This window comes from Temnothorax americanus, unplaced genomic scaffold, assembly GCF_048541705.1.
Source record: "Temnothorax americanus isolate GAGA-0224 unplaced genomic scaffold, ASM4854170v1 Scaffold1, whole genome shotgun sequence".
Lineage (NCBI taxonomy): Eukaryota > Metazoa > Arthropoda > Insecta > Hymenoptera > Formicidae > Temnothorax > Temnothorax americanus.
This window is the reverse complement of record NW_027509230.1, coordinates 5,352,641-5,377,863: the sequence shown is the minus strand read 5'-3', so window position 1 is coordinate 5,377,863 and position 25,223 is coordinate 5,352,641. Positions and strand designations below refer to the sequence as shown.

The following is a 25,223-nucleotide window of genomic DNA, read 5'->3' as shown; positions in this document are numbered from 1 at the left end:
AATGACAATTAAACCAACGAGATAAATTAAATATTGCAAGTTGTGATTTCAATTTTTACAAATTATCGCTAAAATTAACAATCTTTAACATAGACAAAGTATCAGGAGAACAAAAATTGCTGTGGGAAGATTATGTGCTGTTTAAAATCTAAGAATCGCAGAATTCGGGATTTTAAATCAGAAAAATTAAAAGTCTTGTAAATGGATAAAGTATCAAGAGAAATAATCGACGAAGAGGATGCACTATCTAAAATTCCAAGAATTGCGATTTCGAGAAAGCATTTAAAATATTTCTACATCATAATTTTTTAAGGAATTAAGAGACCGACAGTATAATTTCGGAGTTATATTTATTAGTTGTAAGAATTTCGAAAGTTATTTTTAGATATTACTTAATTCAAAAAATACATACAAAATATTGAACGATGTAAAAATATTTTAATAGTTGGAAAACGTTTTTTCTTACAAGTTTATATGTAATGCTATATTTATGGCTAGACGCAATGTTTGTTTTTTTAATTAAAAAATACATAAATAATCATATTCTAATTTACGTGGAGCTTATAGACTATACAATAAACAATACCTTCCGCATTATAACGCAAGAAAAAGAGAGAGAACATTACGTGACTGTCCTCGTTCTACAGTATGCACGCACTGCATGCACAGTACATGAGCGGGTACATTTTAAATCAATTGACCACGTCCTCAATTGATTTAAAATAAAAATATCTGATTGGTTAGTTCGGGGAAAAACTCCAGGCACGGGGGCTATTCCAAAGTTATAGATCCCTAATAAATTGTCTTTCCGTTATTAAAATAAATGCGCCTTTTTTAAAAACTATAAGAAATACCGCATAGGAAAAAAAACTAGCGCTTTCATCGTTTTTATTGATAATTGCAACTTTTTAACGCAACAGTGAGACTAATGCAATGTATACCATGATTTAAACATTCAATGTCAAAAGCAGTAGTTGATTAAAATACTGCCATTGGCCGAGTATCAGGCAAGTGAGACCAGTCCAGACCGGACTGGATGCGGGAGGTGGTAGAGAAGCAACCAGGTGGGAAGGTAGGGAGCGAAAGTGAGCGCGTCTCCAAGAATGGGCAAGAAGGTGCGGTGGTGACCACTTTGCGAAAACGGTGACAGAAAGTTTCGCGGTGGGCGACGATAGAGTCCGGAGTATCGCTACTCGATCGGTCTTCCCTCGATCGCCTATCGATCGTAAAAACAAGGCGGAAAACAAAGCGCGTGCCGGAATGTGCCGCCGTTGAGAAAAGCGCGACGATGAGGTGTATCGTGGTATCGTAGCTGGTTGCCAATCCGCCAGCACGCGCGGAAGGAGAGAGAGATTGCGAAGGACGGAAAGGGAAGGAGAGCCGCGTGCCATGTTACGAACGTGTTGCTGATGCGATGCAAGCCAGTGATTCTCACCTCGCATCACGAGGTAACGCATGGAAGAAGAAGGCTGCCTCCTGCCTCGACGTGTATTCAGTGAGCGTGAAGCCGCGGTGACGTAAACGTGTGCCCGCACGAACCGTCCTTCTTCGTCCGCGAACACATAACGAGGCAGCATTTCCCAATTTCGTCGGCGAGATGACGAGGAAACTCAGCAAGTTCTTGATACTTTTCGATAACACGAATCTACTGTACTTTCCTGGCCACTTCTTGTCCGGCCGTGTTCTCATAGAGCTGGACGATGAAGCTTAGTAAGTAGTGCCTTATCAAAAGTCAAAGAAGGTATCGAGTTCATGGTCGAAATAATTATTTTGCGCGTAAAGAAGTGTATACGTTGGAGAAAAATTTTTTTTTTTACCGTGATAGCTAGATTTATGTAGATACGCGCTAAATCTAATAAGTAACACAAGTTTAATAATGTGGGGTACGTTACCGTAGCGTCTCGGGACTTCATTTCCATGTTGTGGGAGAAGGTGTAGTCCGGGTACGCAGTCAACGTGCCGAGAGAGTTTACGACAAAGAGAATTACATCGATTTTCGCATGCGGCTGTTGGGTGAACCAGGTGAATTTATTACTTCGGATTACATTGCGTTTACGCAATTCGATGATTGTTTTTTAACGTTTTTAAACTACGTTTCTGTCTTTAAGTGGCGCGCTTAAATAAATTATGTATATATACTGTACATACGATAATAGCTTGACAAAAATTTTCTCTATAATAATTCGCAACGACATAATTAAAAATATGACATCTTGACATCTCTTTAACTTAATTAAAATTTAAATTAAAAATAAAAAAAATAAAATTAATATTTGTATGCTTTTTTTATTGTAAAACGCAATTTTTAATAGGCGAAGGACCATCATTGCTCTCTCCCGGAATACATAGCTTTCCCTTCAAATTGGGGTTACCATTAGGTCTACCGTCTACTTTTCTCGGAAAACACGGATGGGTGCAATATTATTGTAAAGCGGCTCTTCGCGAGCCGGGTGGACTTACTCACAAAAATCAACAGGTCTTCATCGTCATGAATCCGATCGACTTGAATCTGGAACCGCCGATATTAGCGGTGAGCGTTTGCATTATGATATGATCGACAGATTAATATGTCAGTAGATATAATTTATCAGCGGGTGTTTTCAATTTGTCGACTCACCGACAGTCAGCAATTTCACTAAAAATTAACTATTACGAATAAGCAGTTTCCTAGATAAACATCTTCACATAACCGATTCAGACCAAAGAAAGTGTTTCGCGCGTGCAATTAAATGAGTATACTCAGCGTTCATTACCATAACCGAGACCCGAATACTGGTCATCGACCTGTATGGAAAGCGTTGCAAATATCTTGACGCAAAGTAAAGAATTTAAGGCGATTATATATTCGACATTTGATACAGATGAATTTAAGACTCGATAAAAAAAAAACGCGAAGCATTCCAATTGCGCGATATTTGTATTGTGTTCTGCGCCACAGTTACAAGTGTTGCAACATAACGATACTCGCTAGATCGTGATGGAATTACCGCCCATATACTCTGGCAGCGATGCATTTGCATCTCTTAGAAAAACGCATGAGAAAATTTTTGCGTTGGCGGACAGCATTCAATCGTGACGAGCATTATTCAATCGCAGATAAGTAGATAAATATCGCTCGGTGAATATTGGCGATCGGTAATTTTTGACGCACCCTGTTTTCTGAAATATCGTTTAATTTTGATTTTGAAAATGTAACTCGAATCATTTGAAAGCGATTGTTTTTGAGTACAAATAAAACGCCTTCGTGATTGAACAGCAACCTGCGAGGCAGGAGATCGAACAGCGCGTGGGTGTCTCTTGCGTATCGGGTGGTCCTGTATTCTGCAGAGTGAGTCTGGATCGGGGTGGATACGTACCTGGGGAAACAATTGGTATTTCTGCGACTGTCAGCAATCGCAGCAAGGTAACATTGTAACTATAAAGCACACAATAATAGATGTAATTTCGACGCTTTTGATAAGTACATTCGCCGCGTCGAAGTACGAAGAACAATTTGAGAATTCGAATTAACAGGTGACGATGAAGTCGACCAAGGCGTCACTCACCGAAACGATACAGTACCTGTGTCGGGGTAAAGTACTCGCCAGCGAGACTCGCGAGCTGGCTAGCGTTTCTAGGGGGAAAATTCGGCCGGGTGAGGGCGAGGAGTGGCTAAACGAACAAATGTACGTTCCTCCCTTGCCGCCGACGAATCTGAGAGGGTGCCACTTGATCAACGTTCTTTACCACGTTTATGTGAGTGCCGAAAAGATGTATATATTTGACTTTCAAGCGTGACGCAATTGCGTCAGAATCGTCGCAAACGCGTTGGAACTCTTGAAACTTATCTCGCACGATTAACATTTCCTCGCAGTTCGTCATAAGCCCGAAGAGTTTGGACAAAGAAATCAAGTTACAAATACCGATCGTGCTGGCCACGTACCCCCTGAGGCCGGAGGGTGCACCAGCTGGTACGGCGCCATCCAAACGGGGCGCTCATTACCCATCGACGCTACCCATCTTCCGACCTTGGCTCGACGACAAGGCCTTCGAAATACAAGAGTGAAAGCTTAACATTACGTATCTATTATTGGATTATTACAAAATTAGTGCCTTTGTAAAAAGGTACTAATTTTCTATGATCATAGAAAATTTTATGACCGCAGCTGCGTCCGTGAGCTTACGATTATTCCGTCAAAAATCCTCACCGATTCTTGTATTGCTAGTCACAGCAACGCTCGTATAAAATTTCGAAGAATCGATGGCGATCTTTGAAAATACCGTATCTGGTGCAATTGTATGTAGCTGCTAAAAAAAATTTAATGTGCATTAAATCTTACAAATACTGCCAATACGCTAATCGCTAATTGCGTTCATGAAGAAACAGGTGTATAAATTGTATAATATTGTATAATATAAAATAATTGAATAACATCTTTTACACAAAATATGCGGAAAACAAGTATAAAGATAGGACGAACTAAAATACATTTATAAGGAAAGAATATATATGTATAAAGGAAAAATCGTTTAATGACAGAAAAATTTATTTTAAAAAACATTCAATTATCCATCTCTCCTTTCAATTTCGCCAAAACTTGATCTCTTGTAATTCCCGACACTACAACTATCTTTTGCCGACTTCGAGATCCCTGAAAAACAAAAAAAGAAAAGTTTAAAATATATACGAGCTAGTGAACTGGAGTAAGTTAACTGGGACACTAACCCGGTCTAAGGATACATCGGATTTTCTCACTCCAAAAATCGAAGCTAGATATTTTACGAGTTCGGCATTAGCTTCGCCTTCCGTTGGCGGAGCGGAGATTGCAATGCCTACTGCTTCGTCGGAAATATCTATGGATATATTCATTTCTTTAATAAAAACTATGCGATTCCGTCAATAAAATTCTTTCCCTTCTTTTATAAAGAATACGCACGATAACGCTAGAAGCGCTTTTTTATAAAAAAAAAGAGTTAAATTTATTGAACGACATTTCTTATTACCGGTTACATTGTTACATTTCGCTCCGGGTTTAGCCTGAATTTTAATCGACACATTTCCGTCTTTATTTAAGACCACAGGTCCCGTAGATGGAACCTGCAAAACAATGCATTAATAGAGGCAATTTCTCGACACACTTGGCGTGTGTAAAAGCGCGAGCAAGCAATCAACGTCCCGTTCGGTATCTATTATTATTCCCGGAAAAGCGAGAGGTTGAGTGATCACCGCATAAATTACGCGTTGTTTCTTATAGCATATAGTAGATCCTTGTTGCTTTCTTGTGTGCAAGAACCATACGTCTTTATTAGCATCACATTTAGCAATGTACACGCTTCTCGCTGAAAAGTAGCCTCGGCATTTCAATATAAAAATTTGTATGGCCCTCGGTATCCACCATTGAAATATTAGGTCGAAAGATATTTATTTTTGGAGTAATATGCATAATCTGTAATGATTCCCGCATCATCCTGCGTACAGGATACGACAATAGATCAACCAGGCGCCTGACTTTTCACATATAATCACCTGGAGTAATATTTACACTCCAATTAAAAGTCATTGTTATTTATTAATATTATAATTATATATACTATAATTTATTAATATTCGAGGACAATATGTATATAGATTTACTCAATATTTTCTGAAAAAAGTGAGGAAACGAAAAAAAATATTTAAAAATGAAAGAAGCACATATTAAAATTACTGTGACGCGTGAGCTTTATTTTTTTTTATATACTGCAGGGATGTAAAAAGTACTCCAGGCGCCCGTTCCTGAATTAAATGAGAGGTGAGATCTTTCAACGTGCCGCGCGATCTGCCGCGCTTATTGCCACGTGCTAAATGACAGCAGATGCCACAATTCCATCCACGTGCAATAATAGGCCTGTTCATTTTTGCTCTTTTTCTTCTCACGTTGGAAAGAAAGAGAGAAAAGATGAACTGTGCGAGAAGTCTGCGCAACAAATTCGCAATCGCGGTGACGACGAGAATCAGTCGTATACGGTTGGCAGACGTGGCTAGTCACTTCTACCGAAACGGAGCGGCCGGAGATAGTGAAGTGTACATAACAGAAAATGTCACGTTTCTTTCGCGATAGGTGATCGAGCATCGCGGCGAGCGAGGAATCGGTAAGTGCGGTCGTCAAGACGATCACTCACATCGGTGCTCGCCGTCTTCGGCGCCTTCGCGCTCTTCGTGGACCGCTGTTTCGACATCTCACGCGTGACGATTAAATACCCGCAGCCGCTTTTAAACCGCGTAAACATGTGCTCCCCGCGAAACCGCTTATCGTCCGCTCTCGCGAGATTAAAAATACACACACGTGCGCGATTAGTTTCGTACTATTACGGCCTTGGAATGTCAATCATTTTGATGTCTCTTAACCTGGATCTTAATAGTTTACACAGTGATTCCGCGCATGTCTACTGCCAACTCAAATATAGTAAACAGTATAGTAACAATATAGTATCGTGAAACACGTGCCCACTATTTTCGAATGCAAGAAAAATACGATAATACAAATCAAACTCAAACTCGCGAATAACAATCTCAAGATTTACATATCACAGGTCAATATGCCGAAGAAATTTGTGGGTGAGAACAGCAAGGCAGTTGCCGCCCGAGCTAGAAAAGCTGCGGCCAAAGAAGCCGAAACTATAAAAAAGGCGAAGGAAGCGGAAGACAGAGAATGGGAGGATAACAATAAACAAGTATTGAAGAAGAAACAGAAGCAAGTATGCATCTATAATTAATATTAACATTGAACATCAAAAAGACAGCCGCGGTATTCGGAACGAGAGCCGTAATGCACATCTTATTATGATGCAGGAAGAAGTCGAGAAGAAACGTCAACAGCAATTGGAAAAGAAGGCGGAGGCGAAAGCTTTGCTCGAAAAGGAAATGTCAACTATAAAAGTCGGTGGTAAGCAGCCAGCCTCGAAACTTACTAGAGCCGAAATCGTTGCTGTCACTGAGAAACGAAATCAAGTGGCTATGAAGAAGAAAGAGGATGAGAAGCCGATCGAGGAGAATTTGAACAGATTGATTTTGGACGGTGAAACGGCTCACGGTATAGACGAGGCTATATCTGTTTTGAGGTAATTACGTTCAAGACATTAGAGGGCAATTTGTGTCAAAAATCTACGTGCGATTACAGGCTGTACAATTAAGTTCTGAAAAATGTCGATATTTTATATTCCTATAGGAATACAACAGTTATATTTCATTCCTTTCGTTATCTCGATTTATTATCTTTTTTTTTTTTTTAGCTCAAAGGATCCCGAACTTGATCGACACCCGGAGAAACGGATGAAAGCCGCATACGCGAGCTTCGAGGAACGAATGATGCCGATGATTAAAGAACAAAATCCTACTCTGAGATTGAGTCAGTTGAAGCAAATACTTAGAAAAGAATGGATGAAGTCGGCTGAAAATCCGCTTAATCAAACGTTACTGAATCGCTGACGATCACCATGATATCAAACGCGACACATATACTTGCACATCATCACAGCATTGACTGATTATTTAATTTTGTTAAAATAAATAAATGACATTGCAACACTGCGATATAATCATCTGTATACAATTTTATTTGTAAAACATATAACTTATATTAAAAAGTACTGTATATGAAAAATAACGATATATAAATCATCTTTGGTAAAATCTATATGCTGTTCCATAGCCTCTGTTCAGTATTTGCTGGATCACTTTGAATAACTTTTTTATCTGACAGCGAGAGAGCGAAATAAATTTTGAATTAAAATTATTTTAAATGAAAAGACACAATGTTTCGTATATTTCATGTCTTCAGTTCACTGGGGATATTTATATTGAAAAAGTTCTCTCAGGCATATATATATATACTAAAGATTTAAGTTTAAAACAGAATTAAATAAAGATATTCTTATTTGACAGTACATATTGAGAGTGTAAAAGACGAAATTTTTAAATATATAAAAGTTATTTCAAGTGATCTAGACAAATGAGACATTTTGTATTTATTTTATCTGTACATTTTTTCTGTATATCTCTGTATAAAACTTGGCACATTTTTACGAGGCCACACGAACTTTATTGATTTATCGTATCGTTCGACCGAATTGAGTCTTTTTGAATTATAAAGTATCTTATTTTTTAGTTAAATATTATATCTGACTGATAATTAAACGTTAAATATTATATCCGACTGATGATTAAACTAATTGCTAAGCAGTTTGTTAATCGCTTGAATCAATTTCGATATAATACAGCATTCTAGACATTATTTCTAGAATCGGGATGTTACTACTGCCATTTTTTGTTCTTCCACAAATCTATAAAACAATGTATCATGTGATTCAGTTGTTGGGGACATTCAGTCATTGGACTATGGCCAGCCATTGGAATAGCTTCGAGGAAAGCCTTGACCATTGTCTAAAAAGTTCGAATTAAAATCATTAGATCTTGTCTTTTTGAAAAAAGTTATCTAGTTATAGATATATAGTTTTAGATGGCATGTATAATCTTTAATTGGATGATCGGTCATGATATAAACTTACTTTTTCCATTTGACACTCTTGTACTAGCGATACTTTGTTGTCTCTTAGTCCGTGCACTAGAAGCGTAGGTGTGCATATCTTCCTGTGGAAGGCATAGTCACCCTGCGGCCAGTTCATGCCTTTCAATACGTATTTCATGTGCGAGGGCCATTGCTCTATCGATTCTTGACCGCAATAAGGATGTTGTCGGCCTCGCGCAGAATAGAGAATGTCTCGATGAAGTCCGCACATTAGTAGAGGCGCGAGAATCGCCCTGAGACAACAATGACCCGCGCATTCCGCGCTCGGCGGAGCAAGAGGAGTTGGACCGCCGCCCGATATTAGCACGAGCTGATGGATATTGCTGTCATACTTACAAGCTAACGCTGTAGCAAAGCTGCATCTGAAATTTATAACATATTAGGATATTCGGATATCAAAATTTCATTAATATTGCCGTGATATAAAAAAAAATTTAACTTTGTTTACTTTTTACAAAAGTAATCATTCGAGATAAAAAAATTATTTAAAACTTTTAAAAATAAAAAAAAAGAAACATTTTACATAGCACGATTTTAAACAAACCGCATCTTACCCGTAATTATGTGCGACTAAAACGCACTTCTCCCCGGGTTTGAAAGCGTAATGATGTAGGACCGCGTCCAAATCCTTGAGTAACTTGCCGAAATGATAATCTCTAGAACGTCCGGGCGCTGAGCTCATTCCGTGCCCCAGCATATCGGGTGCGATACAGGGATAACCGAGGGAAGAGAAATACTGCAGCTGATGCTCGAAGACTTCTGCCGAGGAACCAAAACCGTGTAGGAAAACTATCGTTGGTTTCCTATTCCTTCGAAGCGTTACCGAACCGCGAGGACTTTGTTCGGTATTTTTCTGCGAAGAGATTTCATCGAACTCTATCCATTTCTTGCAATCTTTGAGCTCGATGGGAGGACTTTCTATTAATTTTACACCGATCTTGGATAGAGTTTCCTCGTTCGGAGACGAATCTCTGCCATTGCTTTGGAATTCCAGGCGTAGTTTTTTGAAATCAGCCTCCGTGTCGACGGTGTCTTCCAGTCGCTCCACTTTCCACTCGGGATCAGTCGACGATGTCCCAAGTTTAGACGAAGTTAGTACAATATCCTGGGAGTCAGTCCCACGTTCCCCTTCTAATGGAACCGCTTTTTGCGAATTTTTCTCGAGACTATTCTCCTCCGCGTTATTCGTCGAAGGACCTCTTCCCAACTTCTCATCGATGATTCGTAAAAGAGACTGCTCGAAGCTAGGTTCTTGATCGGGTAGCTGCAACTCGATCTCTACGCTGTTTATTCCGGAGTCCACGCCATCCAATTTTTCCGGAGAAATGTTTTCCGTCGGTATTCCAAGGTACAAACATGCTATTCCACAAAAAAAGTACAAAAGTAATGAAAAATTTTATTGCGTGTAAGAAGGAATTCGATATTAAAAATGAAATGAGAGAGATAAATAATCTCATTTTCCCTAAATGTATCACTTACTGTGTTTTCTCGCAGAACAATCGAACTCTAGAGAAGCTAGTTCATCCGTCGAACCGACGAAAGCAGGATTCACGTAACCCTCGCCCATTGAAACTTTAGCGAATTGCCTTTTACAGTCATTTTCTGTAGTCCATTGTTCTTGCGTCTTATCCGCTAGGAGACGGGGATTCATATCGATTCGAAAAGTGTCATCTCTGTCCTTCTTCGTCGAAATTTTCTCTTTGGATTTATCAGGTTGCGATTTTATCAAATTATTTTTCGTTCGCTGCCAAGAATGTCGAACAGTATTCTTTTCTGTATCAGTTATATGTTTAACGGTATCGTCAAGCACCTCTTCCAGAAGTGTATTGATATACCTAATAACATTTATTTTTCAACTTTATAATGCGTCCACCTTCTCAATTTATCAAATAAAATAAAAAAAGACAAAAAAAAATAACAGAAAATTCAAAATATTGCGTTTAAAATATATTTATGCGACATTTTATTATTAGAAATATTTCTTTAGTGATAATTCAGCAGATTTTTTTAGCGTTTTATTTTTATCTACTGTCCTCATTAAATTGACAAACTTATATACCTTTCCAAATCTTTGACAATTTGTTGCTTCGCGCTGTGTTCAAACGGTTGACGATCCGTCGAAGACACCGTCGTCGTCTCGTTCGCGCGATCGTCAAGTTCCGAGTTGTCCCGTAACTTTTGCAGATTCAGCGAGAGTCGTTGCTCCAGTTCCTCGATGCCGCGCGCGTTTTTCTCGGCCTCGCAGAGGCTCGTTCGGATGCGATTCAATTCCGCGGATATTATTCGCTCTTCGGTGGTGCTCAGCGCGCCGGCGGACTGGCGGAAGGAGCACCTGCAGTTTCCGGACGGATGCGGCTTCCTGGCCCATCGATTGAAGAAATTGTCGTTGACCGACTCCGGCCGGTCGACCGCCGTACTCTCGTAGTACCAGCCGCTGCTCAGGGCCGGCCTGAGTACGCGCAGCGTGCGTCGCGGTGCCACGATAAAGAAATCGCAGTCGGGCAGCTCGATTCTGCCGGGACTGACTCGGTAACGATTCCTCCAGCACTCGAAAACCTTGCCGTACCAAGGAGACCCCACCGGGATCTCCTCTACTTCCGTTGCCATCGTTTCTCCTTCGAGATCCGCGGCCGAATCATAAATACAGCAGCATAATAGCCGGTTTTCGAAACGCCGATCACGCGACTGCCATAGCACCGTATTTATATATTTCCTAAGTCGCAGCCTGTGAAATAAATAATATCAATATTTAGTGCGTATATTTAGTTCTAAAATCTCAATTTTATTTCTCTAAATAAATCAAGATTTGTATTGTTTTTTCGATGTATTTTCCTTGCAATTGCCTGAATTGAGTAAGTAAACAATATCTCTGTTTAACGATTTATTCAATTTTGTGGAAAATTTCGTATTCAGCCCACTCTTCTTATGAATTAACAATCATTGACCTTAACGGTTAATTAACTGTCAACGAAATCGCTACCGCAGTTGCTCCAAATACCACTCAATACACTTTGGATTGCTAACGTTATAATTATGGATCGGCGAGTTTTTATTGCGCAAAGAGCGCACTTTCTCGATTTGCAACGTTTTTCCTGCGTGTTCCCCGTATTCGGTAAGATTTCCCCGCAAAAAAAAAACGAAAGCGTTCTTTCCACGGTCGAATAATTCGAAACGACTTCGAAGGCATATAATTTTCGAAAAGTGAAACTCTAATACACGCACGGATTCCAAACTCGTTTTTAAAAACGAGCTTGAGTTACACATTCTGGCGACAGTGTAGACTTTGAATAGTTTGAATAACAGCGAGTGCAAATTACGAGCATAATAATTTCAGCTTACAGAAGGAGTTTAACGAATAGCTAATTGTACATTCTTTTACAGCGACGTAAGCGTATCCTATCTATCGGAACAATCTTCTAGTTAACCATACCCAGGAAAATATAGCGTCAGAGCGTATAATGCGCGTATAATTCAATGATTTCACTTTTTTTCTTAGAAATATATGCTATTAAATATCTATTTCTCGCTTTTTAAACGCTTCTGCGAGAAATAAGACATAACGACTGTATCGTCTGGAGCGTATTAATCCGATTAGATTGGGTGAATTACCTACGTAGGAGTTTTAAATGAATTTTTACGCAGATTTGTGTTCTTCGAAATTATTGATGACTAACGCATACTTGAATTTTATTCGATTTTGACATTTTAAAAGATATGGGAAACCGCGATTGTTTTCGAAAATACCATCTTGTTCCGAAAGAAAGCGGAAACAACTCTTACAAATATTGATTCCTAAAGATCAAGGGTGTTTCGCGGAAGTGCAGAAGTATTAATTACCTTTTTCAAGCGGAGCAGAGCATGTGCATAACAACATCGCGTATACCAATCTAACGAGTGATACTTCACGACACTGAGTATCAAGGTAGCACAAAACGTTCGCTTCGGTTGTCGAGATTCTCGCGAGAGTTTAACAACTGCAGTCTTGCGACGACGTGATGCGCCCGGGCACGATCGCACGCGTCCTGCCGACCACTGTGTTTTCGCCGAGAAGCGTCAACGACACACGCGATGATGATGGTGATGATGATGATGATGATGATGACGATGGTACGTCAGGACGCGGGCGTCGTCTATCGGAGCTCGCAGTCGCACGGACTCGCGTCGAATGGTACCACCGCGGCGAGGCATCGCGCATTTTTTTTTTCGTGGGCGTCTCTCAGCCGGCAAATTAAGTCGGGAAAATTGAGGACGATTAATACTTAAGGCACGCAGCACGTCGGCTTACACGGCAGCCATTGTAAGCCTCGAGCACACGGATGGGGCCAGTACGTTCGAGAGAGAGAGGCCTGCGGTCCCCCTACCATCGGTATAGGGAAGTCGTTCGTATACAGGGCGTTTAGAAAGTCCGCATCGACCTCACCAACATGCCTCTAGCTCGCTTGAAAGCACTGTTAAATGGAATGCCTGATGCGATATGTGTCATGTGTGTGTGCGCATATGTTCGCTAATAACTATATTGTATCTTAGCAATTCGTAATCCTCAAAGTTGCGAATCACATTGTACTTGAGACGTTGTCTAATACTAATATTATATGACAATGGAAAGTTTGAGTATTGAAGATAGGAGTACCAGGGTACGAGCGGTCTAATTCCTACTTTGTCGCCACCCCTAAGCCTTTCGTCAACAGCTTTGTATATACGTAATATCTGGTAGCGGTATTCTCCCTTGAATGGAGACTTCCATGACCGGAAGAGACGTTATAAATTACGATAAATCACGTACGTGAACGCAAGCGTGAAAGATTTTATAATCGTACGACCTATTAAAGCGGCTCGTGACGACTGCCACGAATAACTGTACTAAGACGCCGGGAGCGAAAAAACGGAATATGTACATCGAGAAAAATCAAGTTGATAATGCAATTTTCAGCTGCAATCAGGCTGCTCAAATAACAGTTCGTTCCCAAGAGTGCAAGGATAAATTAAAATTCTAAAAGTGTATTTATTCGCGAGCGACTTTATCGATGAGCAACGTAAATAAAGGAAACGATAGGATATGTTTCCTGCTCTATAACCCAGATGATTATGATAAGACCGAGTGTCGCTGACCTATTCGAAGTAGCGATTTCATCGTTTCTTCATTTGCTACCAGGAGATCGACCATCTACCTTCGAAATCTTAAATTCGAAGCTCTAATTAAGACGGTACAAAATTATTTAATTTCGTTCGATCGTAATGAAGCAAACGTTCTGCGAGCAACGTGACTCTGCTGTACCATATCGCAATTAGCAAATGTAATTCCTTCGAGCGCGCGTAAAAAAAATTCGCGCGGTAGTACACATTACGCGGGATGCGATAATGACACGTTTTGAATACACGTGTTTGCGGAACAAACGAGTTACGAGATAGCGCTCGAGGAATATTACGAGGAAGAAAGGTGCAAGTAGTGAACTCAAGACGCGTCTTAGCGCGGACAACTAAAAATAGAGAAGCATTTAAACGCGGTAATTCGCTCGGAATGCATCGCTGCAAAGTAGAAAAGTTTGCATTAATAATTTCTTCGTATCGCCGTATCAAACGTTTGTTGAACTATGTTTATTTATGATCGCATCGTGAAAGCATCGTGTCTGCCAGGCAGTGCAATATCATTATCGTTACGAAAGTGTGTTTTAGGACTTTGCAACCCCTGCCTTCGTTACGCCGCGGCGCGCCGCGCGTACCGCGGCTCTCGGAGAGGCTGCGGACATAGCGCGGACGACAGCTTCGCGGCGCGGAGCGGCGCGGCGGCCGGCGTTCCGCGATAAGCAGTGCAAATTTGACGTTGCACTCCGTTGCCAAGAGGCAGATAACAATTTACGCGTTAATATATTAGCCGACGTGCGACGACGTATCTTTACGAGGGCGTGCGGCGCAAACATTTCCAACTAAGACTTTGACAGCGCAAACGCTGTTGGTATAATGGTCATTAACCCCGCAGCCCCGGGTATACGCGGCTTAAGGTATAAAGGGTTGCGTCGCTCATCCCGCCCGATTACTCCGTTGTGAGAATCTCGGCGCTATGGAAGTGACGCATACGCTCGTCGTGTACCTTCTCGTCGGTTTGAGCACGCTGTTGGTGCACGCCGAGAAGAACGCCGGGGGAGTCACCGAAACAACGATCACCGAGGACCAGCAAAAGGTGTACGACGAATGCCGGAATCCGGACTATAAAAAATACGTCAAGTGTTTAATGAGGCCGAAGAGGCACGGTCATCACACGGGCCACGGAGACGGGCTGCCGGAAACTGGTAGATCAACTAATCGCTATAACAATCGAGATAAACATGGGAATTCACGTGCCGCTCGGAAGCCTCCGTTCAAACATATTATGCAACTGCAGCTGTTGCACGATCACTTAGAGAGATAAACCGTCGTATTAAATTAAAATTACTGGAACTTTTATAACGTAGCAGACGCAGTTGCGCAACGCGGTTGGTCATTAGCGCGGCTTTCAAGTACGGTGAATAAGTATAAGCGATACCGCGACGGCCTTTATTGTTATTCACTTAATTATTCTTGGCTATCTACATGCCGTATACTAGCTAAGTGCCGTTCATTTTGTTCGCGACACAAAGAAAATTGTGCCGTACTGCCGCAGGCGATAAGCAATATAATTCTGCAGATGCCGCTCACTGTCTGGAAACGTGTCTAAAAAAGTGCGATCATCACTTGGATCACGATTGCGAAAAGAAATGTGGCTACTGCACGAAGAGAACCAGGCATAGGCATCAGATCATTACGGAATACGAGACGGAATGCGAATCGGGAAACTGCGGTTCAGCTGACGGCGGGTTAAGGACTACTAACATAACGACGAATATCGGCATTAACAATATCATTAATCCTTTTGGAGGCGTTAATGGTACTGGAATCAATATTTTTGACAATCGTACTGGACCCGGAGGCTGCTGTCGTGAGTTAAAATCTCTATTTATTAATATAAAATATAATTTGTGCGACAAAGAGTATTTTAATAAAATTGGGCTCATTTCCGACAGCGCCCGGTCGTCCTTGCTACCCTGGTACTCCACCTTGCTACCCTGGTACCCCTGATACTCCTGGTATCCCTGGTATCCCTGGTATTCCTGGTATCCCCGGTGTTCCCGGTATCCCCGGTATCCCCGGTACTGGACTCGTATCATCGATTCCTATAGTACCTCAAATCTCGTTAGTTCCGCAAATTACATACGGAGTAGGAATCGGAACTGCAGGTGGATGCGCGTACAATCAGTGGCTTTGCATTCAACAAACTGGCATCCAAGGAGTACAGGTAGACATATTGTATCGAGTCAGAAGTGTATCCTTTATATATTAAAAGACAATATATAATCGTAGTTTCCAAGTGCGCAGCCTGATTGCTCGGGATGCGGCCATCCTGTCTTGCGTTACAAGTGTGATGTAAATTGTTACGCAACTTACACCAACACAGCAACTAAATCACCTTGTAGGAGCCCGGAATGCGTTGGTGGTGAGCGTTTATTATTAACTCATTAATCAATACCAATATCATAAAACTATCATTAATCAATACCAATATCATAAAACTATCATTAATCAATGCCAATTACCATCAATTCTGTTTTGTCCGTAATCAATAGCGTTGACATCTCTACTTTTATTTACGCGCGTTACGCAAACGTAATATTATTTTATATTTTAGGTTCCGCGTAAAAACATCTCGGATCAAGGGCACAATTTTAGGAACGAAGAATATTTTATTGATCGCTCGTATTGTTTATATTTATGCAATGTATAGCTCACGCTAACAGTGGTGGACTCGACCAGAGATTTTGTAGCCGTGAAGTAACCATAGATTTACCATAAAATAATCCCTCACGTATATACTATTCGCCGAAATAATTACCTATGTGACGATCAGTTTCGCAACATTAACTTATGAAATAAAGGCAATATTATTTTTCTTTTATAAATATATATATCCTATATTCCGTATCTTATCCTGTATACATCCCGTATTTTACATATCGTATATCTCTAATATTCTATAATATTCTAATGATTTGTGTTAGTGTGTTTAAATTAATTATCAATTTAATGATATATCGAACTGTTCTCTAGCTTTAGTTGAGACTGCGTTTTAAAATCGTTAGTACTTAACGGTGGGCGTGGTTTGTTAGGGCGAAGAATTGTACATAAAACGCAAATAATATTATTAGACTACCAAGACTCAATCCTGACCGTAAAGACGTTTTCTCTAATTGATCGTACATCATATCGATCCTGTCTCACCTATTATTATTGTTCCTTTTATAAAGATCTTGTTTCGATCATGTCCCCGTTGAAATATCGTTGGTGAATTATATTGGTCAGTTGTGATGTAGAAAAGAGTATACTGGTAAGAGCGCGGCCATGTATATATGGTTGCCAATCTCCTGGCGCAATACAAAGACCTTCCGTCGCGATTAAGTAGTAACGATTAAAATTATTTAGAAATAAATTAAATTATATATTCTTTCTCTTATAGCCGAATGTGTGTGGGACCATGAGAATCGAAAATCTGTAACGATATGAAACAGTTTAAAAAAATTGTCTGCAGATTTATTATTTCGACATATGGCTGGAAGTGGCGTTAGAATGTGATGTATGTAAATAAATGAACAGTAGAATTGAAATCACAGACGCGATTGCAAAATTTGTCTTGCGTTATGCGTAACGTATCGACAACCGTTAGCACGTTGGTCGCCGGCATCGACTGCGTCGCGTGGACAAGCGATGTGCTTTCGAACCCCTATACGACTATACGGACAAGCGAGTGCGAGAAGGCTCCGTCAGGTGTCAAAGCGGGAACAGGTGCTGGAAACGTAGAGCCACAATATTCAGGTGCATCGTAGCGAAAGACTGTGACATTACAACGTTTACGAGAAGGTTGAGCGCAAAACGAACGGAACTGTTTATTTTTTATTCGCATTTTTCATCGTGCCATCAAAGCGAGATGTTGAAAGAGATTTTCTTCGAGACGATCAACGATACGAGAACGAGAAATATTCGAAGTTTTCCATAGAATATTACTTTGACTGATACTCGTGTATACAGGTAAAAAAAAAATGTTAAATGATAATCTACTCACTCTGTTGAGGGAAGTAGGTACACGGTATGAGTAAGTGGCGAGTAATTTAATTTGTTTTTTGTTTCTGTCAGAAAATTATTTAACATTTTTTCTACGAGCCAAAATAACAACTTAAAAGCAATCGGTATTTACGATAATTACTCGATCACTTTATCATTATCGCGTTCGCACGTACTTCGAGAGGAGATTCCAACGCGAGTCCGAGCCGCCCAGACAAAAAATACTTGCAGACGTGAACCTATTACCTGCCTTTCGCAATGCACCAGCTTCGATAAGGTTGGATAGCGAAAGTACTTGTAGCATCCCGAACAGGCGCAGCGTGGGAATAGCAACTTGTTTCTCCTACTACCATTTTTCTCTCAATTCCGAGGCGTGGATGGATCCCTTTCTAAGAGAGTTAAGTGCGTCGTTAGCATGGTTCTTGCCATGTTCCGCGGATAACACGACGAGGCGATAAAAAATTTTAATGCACCAGGGGAAAGGAAAACGCGGTTTTCCATCGGTCGATTTTAGCGCGCGTTAAATGTAGTCCGTCTTTCTTCGCATCTGTAAAAACGTCAGCGTAAAAGTATCGTTGCAACATAGAAAGTTACAAGAAACAAAATTAATTATAAACGTCACAGTTGACTCTTTCGTATAGAATGTGTAATAAAATATTCGATTGTTGTAAAGCCGAGGCGCTTACGTTTACTGGTCGGCATTGAAAACGTCATATCGGAGCAGACCCGGAAATAATATTCTACGAGGGAGTATTTCACGCGAGGAAAACATGTAAACGCAATATTTTACCGGCATCGATAGGTACATACACAACCCGAACAACTATACGCTAGGCGGACTTGCCCTTAAGCGACGCCTTCCATCGTTATTGTATTGTTAGAGGAGACAGCTAGTCCGTACGTACACACGATGCCGTCACCGTATACGTTACGTTGTGCCACGCCAGTTTCTCGAATGATAAGAATGCCGCGTTTCCCCGTGGCGAACTCACGGGCCGGACAGCGTGGGCCGTCTTGCCTCCGAACAATCAAATTTACTGCGAGCGCGCAGAGGATTGTTCCTGTTATTTCAGCCCACTCCTCCGTCAGCGATCGCCAATCAATTTCTTCTTCCGTTTTCGAAATTCTTTTAAAAACGACCTCTCTACGGCTACAGTCCATTTGCTACGAATGCTTTGAAGCGTTCTTCTTCTCTTCTGCTTCTTCTTCTTTCTTCATTGAAAGAAAGGAGAAGAAGAATGCTTCGAAGCATTCGTAGCGTTAAGTGGACCGTAGCCTGTATTGGGAAAGATCTCTAATTTGCTTGTTTTTGAAAAAAATAATTAATACTGTGTGCATAGAAAAGATGAGAGTTATAGAACGTCATGACTTATTTAAGGAAGACATTTTATAGTCTATATTGTAACCCAAGTACTGAGGAAGTATATATATTTCTCGCTTCCTTTCCTTTTTTCGATCTACACCTGGCGTGAGGCTTATCAAGCGCATGACGACGGACCACCCACGGATATATGTATCGGAACCCAGGTGGAATCATTAGAGCGAAAGATCGGCGCGTATAGCAGACCGCTAACATCCGCCGGTTGGTGTATCAAAAAGTCATATACCGTCAAGCTGTCAAGTTTCGCTCTATACAATATATATTTTTTTAATAACTCTCCGTCTATTCTCTGTGTGTACTTTGCGTAAAAGGATTGAAGGGTACGCCGCATGATATTGCGCCAACAATACGCTGCCCCCCTCTATCTCACCCTCCCCCCCCACCATAAAGAACATTAAATTTTCACGGTTTGTGAACTTATTTCCCTGTAAGGCTCGCAGGGTGCCCGAAGACGCCCCTCGAAGTCGCGCGGCGCGTGCCAATTAACTCGAGCACATGTCATCCGCGCGGGTCGACTTCCTGATGCGGTTAAGAATTTTGCCGGAACACACTGGGCAAAATGTTAAATTAGTGGAGCGTGCGAAGTAGGGAAATAAGACAAAGACAAAAATATATAGAGATCTTACAAGCTTATCTACTTAACATCTTCGCGCATTTCTCTCTCTATGGTCTTTCGCGCGGAACTCTACGTAAAAACAGTTATGTAATCTTTGAACAAGGCTGAATTTATGTAGCGCATTCGATAGCCCGGATAGCTAATCGATTATTTACATAAGGTCCGTCGGTGGTCGCATCAAGATCGTCATCGGTTGAATAATTCGAGGAGTCGCTGGCCCGTAAAATGACTACCACTATGGGCATCGCATCGTCGAGAGCGAAGTGGAAGTTCGTTGGGGACGGCCCACAGTCGAGGGTTAGCAAAAGTCCGTTACAGTTATTCCTTGAAGCAATCGTTCAGTCGAGGAGCACTAATGAAATGACCGGTAATCGATTTGAACGATGGTACACGCACGGACACCTGCGTGTCACATTTTAAGCTCGATGCAATCAAAATTTTCAAACGCAATCTTTTTCGAACAGTTCAAAATACGAGCTATAAGTACAAATTTTAAGTGCCTAGAAATTCGGATTATATTTTTAACTTTTTTAATGTCCACGAGATACATGTGACTCACGAACGTTATTCTTATATACATATTTATGAGTTATATTTATACTAATATGTCGATGAGTCACACGCGTGCGATCATATATAATTTAAAATAATAAATTTAAAAATCGAAACTGAGTGCGCAAAATTGATACGTATTCAAATGGAAAACATCGGCAACATGAGGGAGCCAAAATGAACGGAGCAGTAGGCGTGGTATCAGAAACGTGAGCAGCTTTACATGGATAAATACGCATACTTTTAAACTTGTGATAAGATGCGGGCGATCATTAAGGCACTTCTCCCATTGAAAAATGCATTTCGTTATGAAGCTATTACGGATCCGTCGTGATCATTTTGCAAACGATCAGCTGCATTTGTCGTTGTCCGTTTTAACTATTTGCGTCTCGGAGGGTCGCTCATTTTCCTTAATTGCACGGCGCGACGGTACATTTAATTAGCTTTCTGATTGAGCCGATGAGAACAACAACCGCGCGTAACAGCGGGACATAATGATGGCTGCTGGATATTACAGCTGGGAGGAAGGGGGGAACGGTTGCTTTATAGATCCTGGTTCTACATTGCTTATCGTTCGCCGATTGCTAAATAAGTCGGCGCCGACGTCGGCGTGGATTTTTTTCCTTTTCGATGTCGATTTTAATTTATTCAAGGAAAGGTAGCCCACACGATCCGGCCAATCCCGAGTCCGGTACTATTGTTGATTTCATTCGACAGGATCGCTCGTAGGATCCGGTACGCATACTCTTTTTCAGTGAGGTAACTCGGCTACAATATGCGACAAATGAAAAGAGCAACTTTCGATTTTTATACGCATAGCTTCGGAAAGTCTTCCCGGAACAATAGCTCCCCAAAAATAGTCTTCTAAATCGGCTTTACACTGTTAAATTCGTAGTGTCAAATTATACTCAATTTCAGTCGTTTTAACCATTCCTATAGGTCTCCATTGCTCCTACTCAATATGTGGTTAATTTAATTAAAACAATGTCAATGTAATTAAACAAGTATAGGGTTAAAATAATAAATTTTGACACGCATGGTAATTAAAAATAACAAAATGTTATTTAACTCAAGGCATTGGTTTAAATTTCACCTTTCAATATTTAACAGTCTACCATGCTGTAAGCGATCACCACTTTTTTGGCCATCTCGTGACTCAACGCTCTATATAGTCTATACATATATTGTACACGCGACATCGAGGTATACAGCAGTGTGTCCACGCTTTTAGCATTAATTTATCGTCTCTGTTTGATCACGTGTGAGATTAGTGAGAAATGCGTGGGCCACGTCGAGGTGTTCCTTAAACGCCAGTGTTTCGTAGTCCACTGGGACAGCCTACGTTTTTAGATTAGCGCTTCTGGAGGACGCGCGACATGTATTGGGTGTTCGATTCGCCGGTGTACGTCGGCTTTTTTTCTGTAACGAGAGAAGTCGGATTTTCTTCCCGGTTCTAATCGCCGGACACCCTCCGTCCGTAACGCCGCTCGCTCGTTTTTCTCATCTCGCCAGTAGCCATGGCGGATTACAAGATGAGTCTATGGTGTAGGAATCGCATAGAGAGAGCGCTTTTTGCTCGGCTCAAGGCCTCGGCGCGAGAGATGTGAATGAATCTAGAACCTGTTTCTCCCCACAGGTTCTTCTCACACTTGCCCGACTTCTTCGCACGTAGTCGAGCGATACGCGATAATTTTACTGAAAATAGCGTTATACCAGCGCTTTTTATCGCGCCCGGACTTAGTCTACGTTGTGGCACAACGTTCCTCGTTGTTTCGTCAGCATTTTAAGGAACCGCAACCTTTTCTTTTCTTTTATTTCCATCGAACGCGCGGTCGTGAAGTTGTTATCATAGCTCGGTCGAAACGGGCTGCAAGTTAACGGGGCTCAAGGTCGGTTAGACAAAGGATAAGAGCGGAGCTCTTATCGTTGATGTTACCACCGTTATCGCGGAGCATTATCATTAATATAAATTATTAAAGGGAAAGAAACAGAGAGACGAATAAAGAGAGGGGGAGAGGTAAAGGGATCATGCAGCTCCCCGTGCAGGTAGCGCCACAGGCAATCGGTGCTCTCGCGATACCGGCAGTTTCGAGCGAGTCCTGCCGGCGAGCGTTCGTACGGGCCGAGCGAGCGGCGGGGCTTCTTTCCCTCTCGTCGAGAGTGGCCGAGACCGGTGGCAGATATCGGTGCATCGTTCCTCGGAGCTGCCTCGCGTCGCCTCCAAAGCGCGAGCGTGCGATACGGACGGCCGTGTAGCAGTGTCGTCGACCGTTTTGCTCGTCGGCGCGGTTTCCGGGTTCGCGGGCGCGCGGGTAAAATTAAGATCGGACTTCGGAGATCGGATCGTGGGAGCCGATGACGCACCGTTTCATCCGCGGGACCACGTTCGCGCGGTCGAGGAGCAATAACGTCCTTTGATCGAAGGCAAGTCTCCGCACATTTGTCACGGTACCTTTGTCTCTTTGTTTTTTTCTCTCGCATCCGCTTTACCTTCTATCTCGCCATTGGTAATTAATGATGGTTGCACACGCACACCTCTAGGCTCTTCGATATCTCTTCTCGATAAATGTTACGTTAAATTGACTAACGAAGCTTTTCCCACTTTAACAGTTGTATAATTGTGCGGAAAATTAATCGCTTTTGAGCTGTACAATATTGGAGCGCTTCGTCTGTTCCTCATTGGTTTACATTCAGCCGTGCTTAATGCTTACTAGATATCAACAGATGCTTCCTCAGAGGACATTGACGTACAACAAACGTCATATATACACAGCCAGTTCCGCATAAATTAGAGCTCCGACACACATTAATCTTCCAGTACAGTATATGTATACACAAGTCACGTATCTATACGATGCTACACAGTTACACCAGAAACTGCCGGTTTTTGTGATCTGACTAGAGATTTCGTTATTGATAAATCTACTGTAATAAATTGTCTCTTTCTCTCTCTCTGCAATACAAATTACGAAACCGTGGGCCCGAAAACAAACGTTAGCTCAGCTAAGACTTAAGTCGGAACAGCTTCTGTCACGACGCTCTCGATCGTCTATCTATTCAAATTACAAATTGCACAAAACTCTGAAAAAAATTTGAAAATTTGGAACACCGCAATTCTTAATTCATACAGTTGTTGTAAAAAGGAATGTACTGAAACTTTTCGCGATTATCTTAAATTTGAATATTCGTCCAATTCAATTTTCGGTAGGATGAATGATGAATTAAAGTTAACAAGTAAAAGTACAGTAAAAGTGAATAAATTTACGTTAATTGCATTATACTCTCAAAGCTCGCTTTTTACTTTACTCGTTAATTTCGTTATCGAGTTAATCCTTATCTAGTTACTTATACATTTATTTGGATTACTATTAATTTGTTGTCACGGAAAGTAACTAACTGGTTATTTATGTGAGCTTTACTTCATCTAGAGAGAGTTAAATATAAAAAAAATTACATTGACATAAAAAGAAATTGGTATCAAGTCACTACGATGACCGCGATGCATAAATCCGAAAATATATATGCGAGTATTCTTCGTAGTTAAAAACCCCATGTGGTAAATAAGTATGCAATTTCATTTAATTATTATTATTTGCATTAATATCATATTATGCACGAAGGTCAAGGTTTTCTAGGCCATCCTAGGTATTATTAACGACGTATCATTATATTTTTTCTCGATAATACTTGAGCGAATACCTGAATAACGTTAACCCTTTCACTGTGGCAATGATCCGTGACCAAGAAGCGGCGATACCTTGATGTTCACGGTATATCGAATACATACGCCAAGTGCATATATGCGGAATAAATCTTACTACTAACGTTGCGCATATTGCGCACCATATCGTTAATATCGTTATATCGTGCGTAACGATATTACATATTCGCGCCTTCAAACGACACACACAAACGATAAGTACTCTACAAATCGATACGAGCATCGTATCCCGAATAAAGCAGTAGATATGATAACGCGTCGATGTGATAACGTTCGAATCGTACATTATAAATGCGGCAAAATCTATGGCAAATATTTTTTTTTTTTTCCAGTAACACCGAGCATCGCTTGCGGCGGAGCTTTATAACGTCGCAAGTCACGCGTAACCCATTTCGCTCGATCGTATATATCGACAATGTTAATACAAACAACGTAATTAACTGTCAGATGTACGCAGCGCGCTACGTATGCACCGCGAACTCACCTATTTCAAGAGATAACGGTATAAGATCGTAAGCGGTGCGCGAGATGCATTACAGTTATGCAGTACGCCCGCTTTATTCTATCGGATTAAACACGCCCCTTTCAACACTTTGACGGACAACCGGGAAATGCGGTATTAAATAAGTGTGTAATTATTTATAAAATGATTCTTGCGTGCGATCGACTTATATAGAGAGTATCCAGAAATTTCACCTTGATATCCGATGAATATGTATTAACCCACTATACTCTATAAAATTTTAATCGGGAAGGTAATAGCGCTTTTTCAAATGAGTTTTCTACCCCTTGTACGAAAATGCAAGGGTGTGCAGGTGCATGCATTTTTACCCTCCGCACAGTATACTAATGATTATATGCACTTATATCGACCCATCTATTTCGTGCGGCGCGAAGAGAAATTTAATATTGCGCACCGGCTTCTCGAACAAATTTTTCCCTATTACTTCCCTACTTGTAGTTTAAGGGTGCGTTCGGGGAGCGCGCTATTAGCGCTATTGCATCATTCTATCTTTATCGCTCATCAAGTGTAGAACAAGGATAAAATAAGCAAATAGCGCTAATAGCGCGCTCCCCGAACGCAGCCTAAATGTGCCGAGAAAATGCATAAAAATGTATCCAGTCAAGGTACGTGGCTCTATTGCAAGTGCATCTGCCTCAGCTAATGAAATAAATTGATATCTGAGTCTCCTTGACTATGGTGATTATCGATCGACCCTCGACTTTTTTTTTATCAAATCCACAAGGTGTTCGGAAAAAGATCTGTCTGCGTTATTCGCG

The 25,223-nt window shown here is 41.1% G+C and overlaps 6 protein-coding genes across 11 annotated transcripts in view; 4 read left to right on the top strand and 2 right to left on the bottom strand.

Moving 5' to 3' along the window:
• The window catches only part of LOC143897126 (uncharacterized), an 86,005-nt gene that overhangs the window by 53,793 nt on the left and 6,989 nt on the right, over positions 1-25,223 (top strand). The window contains exon 1 of one of the 4 annotated variants that reach the window (XM_077405510.1): positions 22,101-22,669. The exons of 2 other annotated variants lie outside the window; for them this stretch is intronic. The gene's annotated coding sequence lies outside the window, so the exon portion shown is untranslated. Of the gene's footprint in view, positions 1-22,100; positions 22,670-25,223 lie in introns of those variants that run through there. One more of the 4 variants, XM_077405503.1, reaches the window with a different exon arrangement.
• Vdup1 (arrestin family protein Vdup1) lies at positions 943-4,524 on the top strand. The gene is made up of 6 exons (XM_077405832.1): positions 943-1,710; positions 1,898-2,022; positions 2,313-2,530; positions 3,257-3,403; positions 3,514-3,735; positions 3,854-4,524. Exons 1-6 carry the CDS (start codon positions 1,598-1,600, stop codon positions 4,043-4,045), a joined length of 1,017 nt encoding a protein of 338 aa, XP_077261958.1. The 5' UTR covers positions 943-1,597; the 3' UTR covers positions 4,046-4,524.
• LOC143897344 (UPF0235 protein C15orf40 homolog) lies at positions 4,509-6,404 on the bottom strand. 2 transcript variants are annotated; one of them, XM_077405951.1, is made up of 4 exons: positions 6,142-6,404; positions 4,984-5,077; positions 4,706-4,833; positions 4,509-4,631 (listed from the first exon to the last, which is right to left on the bottom strand). In XM_077405951.1, exons 1-4 carry the CDS (start codon positions 6,247-6,249, stop codon positions 4,542-4,544), a joined length of 420 nt encoding a protein of 139 aa, XP_077262077.1. In that variant the 5' UTR covers positions 6,250-6,404; the 3' UTR covers positions 4,509-4,541. The 2 variants fall into 2 exon arrangements, with proteins under 2 accessions (XP_077262077.1, XP_077262086.1); XM_077405960.1 differs by having other exon boundaries at positions 4,999-5,077.
• LOC143897335 (coiled-coil domain-containing protein 124) lies at positions 5,956-7,655 on the top strand. Its single transcript, XM_077405923.1, has 4 exons — positions 5,956-6,111; positions 6,553-6,717; positions 6,812-7,080; positions 7,252-7,655. Exons 2-4 carry the CDS (start codon positions 6,559-6,561, stop codon positions 7,445-7,447), a joined length of 624 nt encoding a protein of 207 aa, XP_077262049.1. The 5' UTR covers positions 5,956-6,111; positions 6,553-6,558; the 3' UTR covers positions 7,448-7,655.
• LOC143897192 (odorant receptor Or2) overlaps positions 7,553-25,223 on the bottom strand; it is a 27,878-nt gene continuing 10,207 nt past the window's right edge. The window contains exons 1-6 of one of the 2 annotated variants that reach the window (XM_077405630.1): positions 12,384-12,830; positions 10,606-11,271; positions 10,026-10,381; positions 9,101-9,905; positions 8,527-8,908; positions 7,553-8,401 (exon numbers count right to left, since the gene is read on the bottom strand). In XM_077405630.1, the coding sequence (XP_077261756.1) occupies positions 8,273-8,401; positions 8,527-8,908; positions 9,101-9,905; positions 10,026-10,381; positions 10,606-11,153 (2,220 nt within the window). In that variant the 5' untranslated portion in view covers positions 11,154-11,271; positions 12,384-12,830 and the 3' untranslated portion in view covers positions 7,553-8,272. Of the gene's footprint in view, positions 8,402-8,526; positions 8,909-9,100; positions 9,906-10,025; positions 10,382-10,605; positions 11,272-12,383; positions 12,831-25,223 lie in introns of those variants that run through there. The other variant, XM_077405643.1, reaches the window with a different exon arrangement.
• Positions 14,432-16,522, top strand: LOC143897295 (uncharacterized). The gene is made up of 5 exons (XM_077405846.1): positions 14,432-14,833; positions 15,208-15,498; positions 15,584-15,855; positions 15,921-16,053; positions 16,246-16,522. Exons 1-5 carry the CDS (start codon positions 14,605-14,607, stop codon positions 16,254-16,256), a joined length of 936 nt encoding a protein of 311 aa, XP_077261972.1. The 5' UTR covers positions 14,432-14,604; the 3' UTR covers positions 16,257-16,522.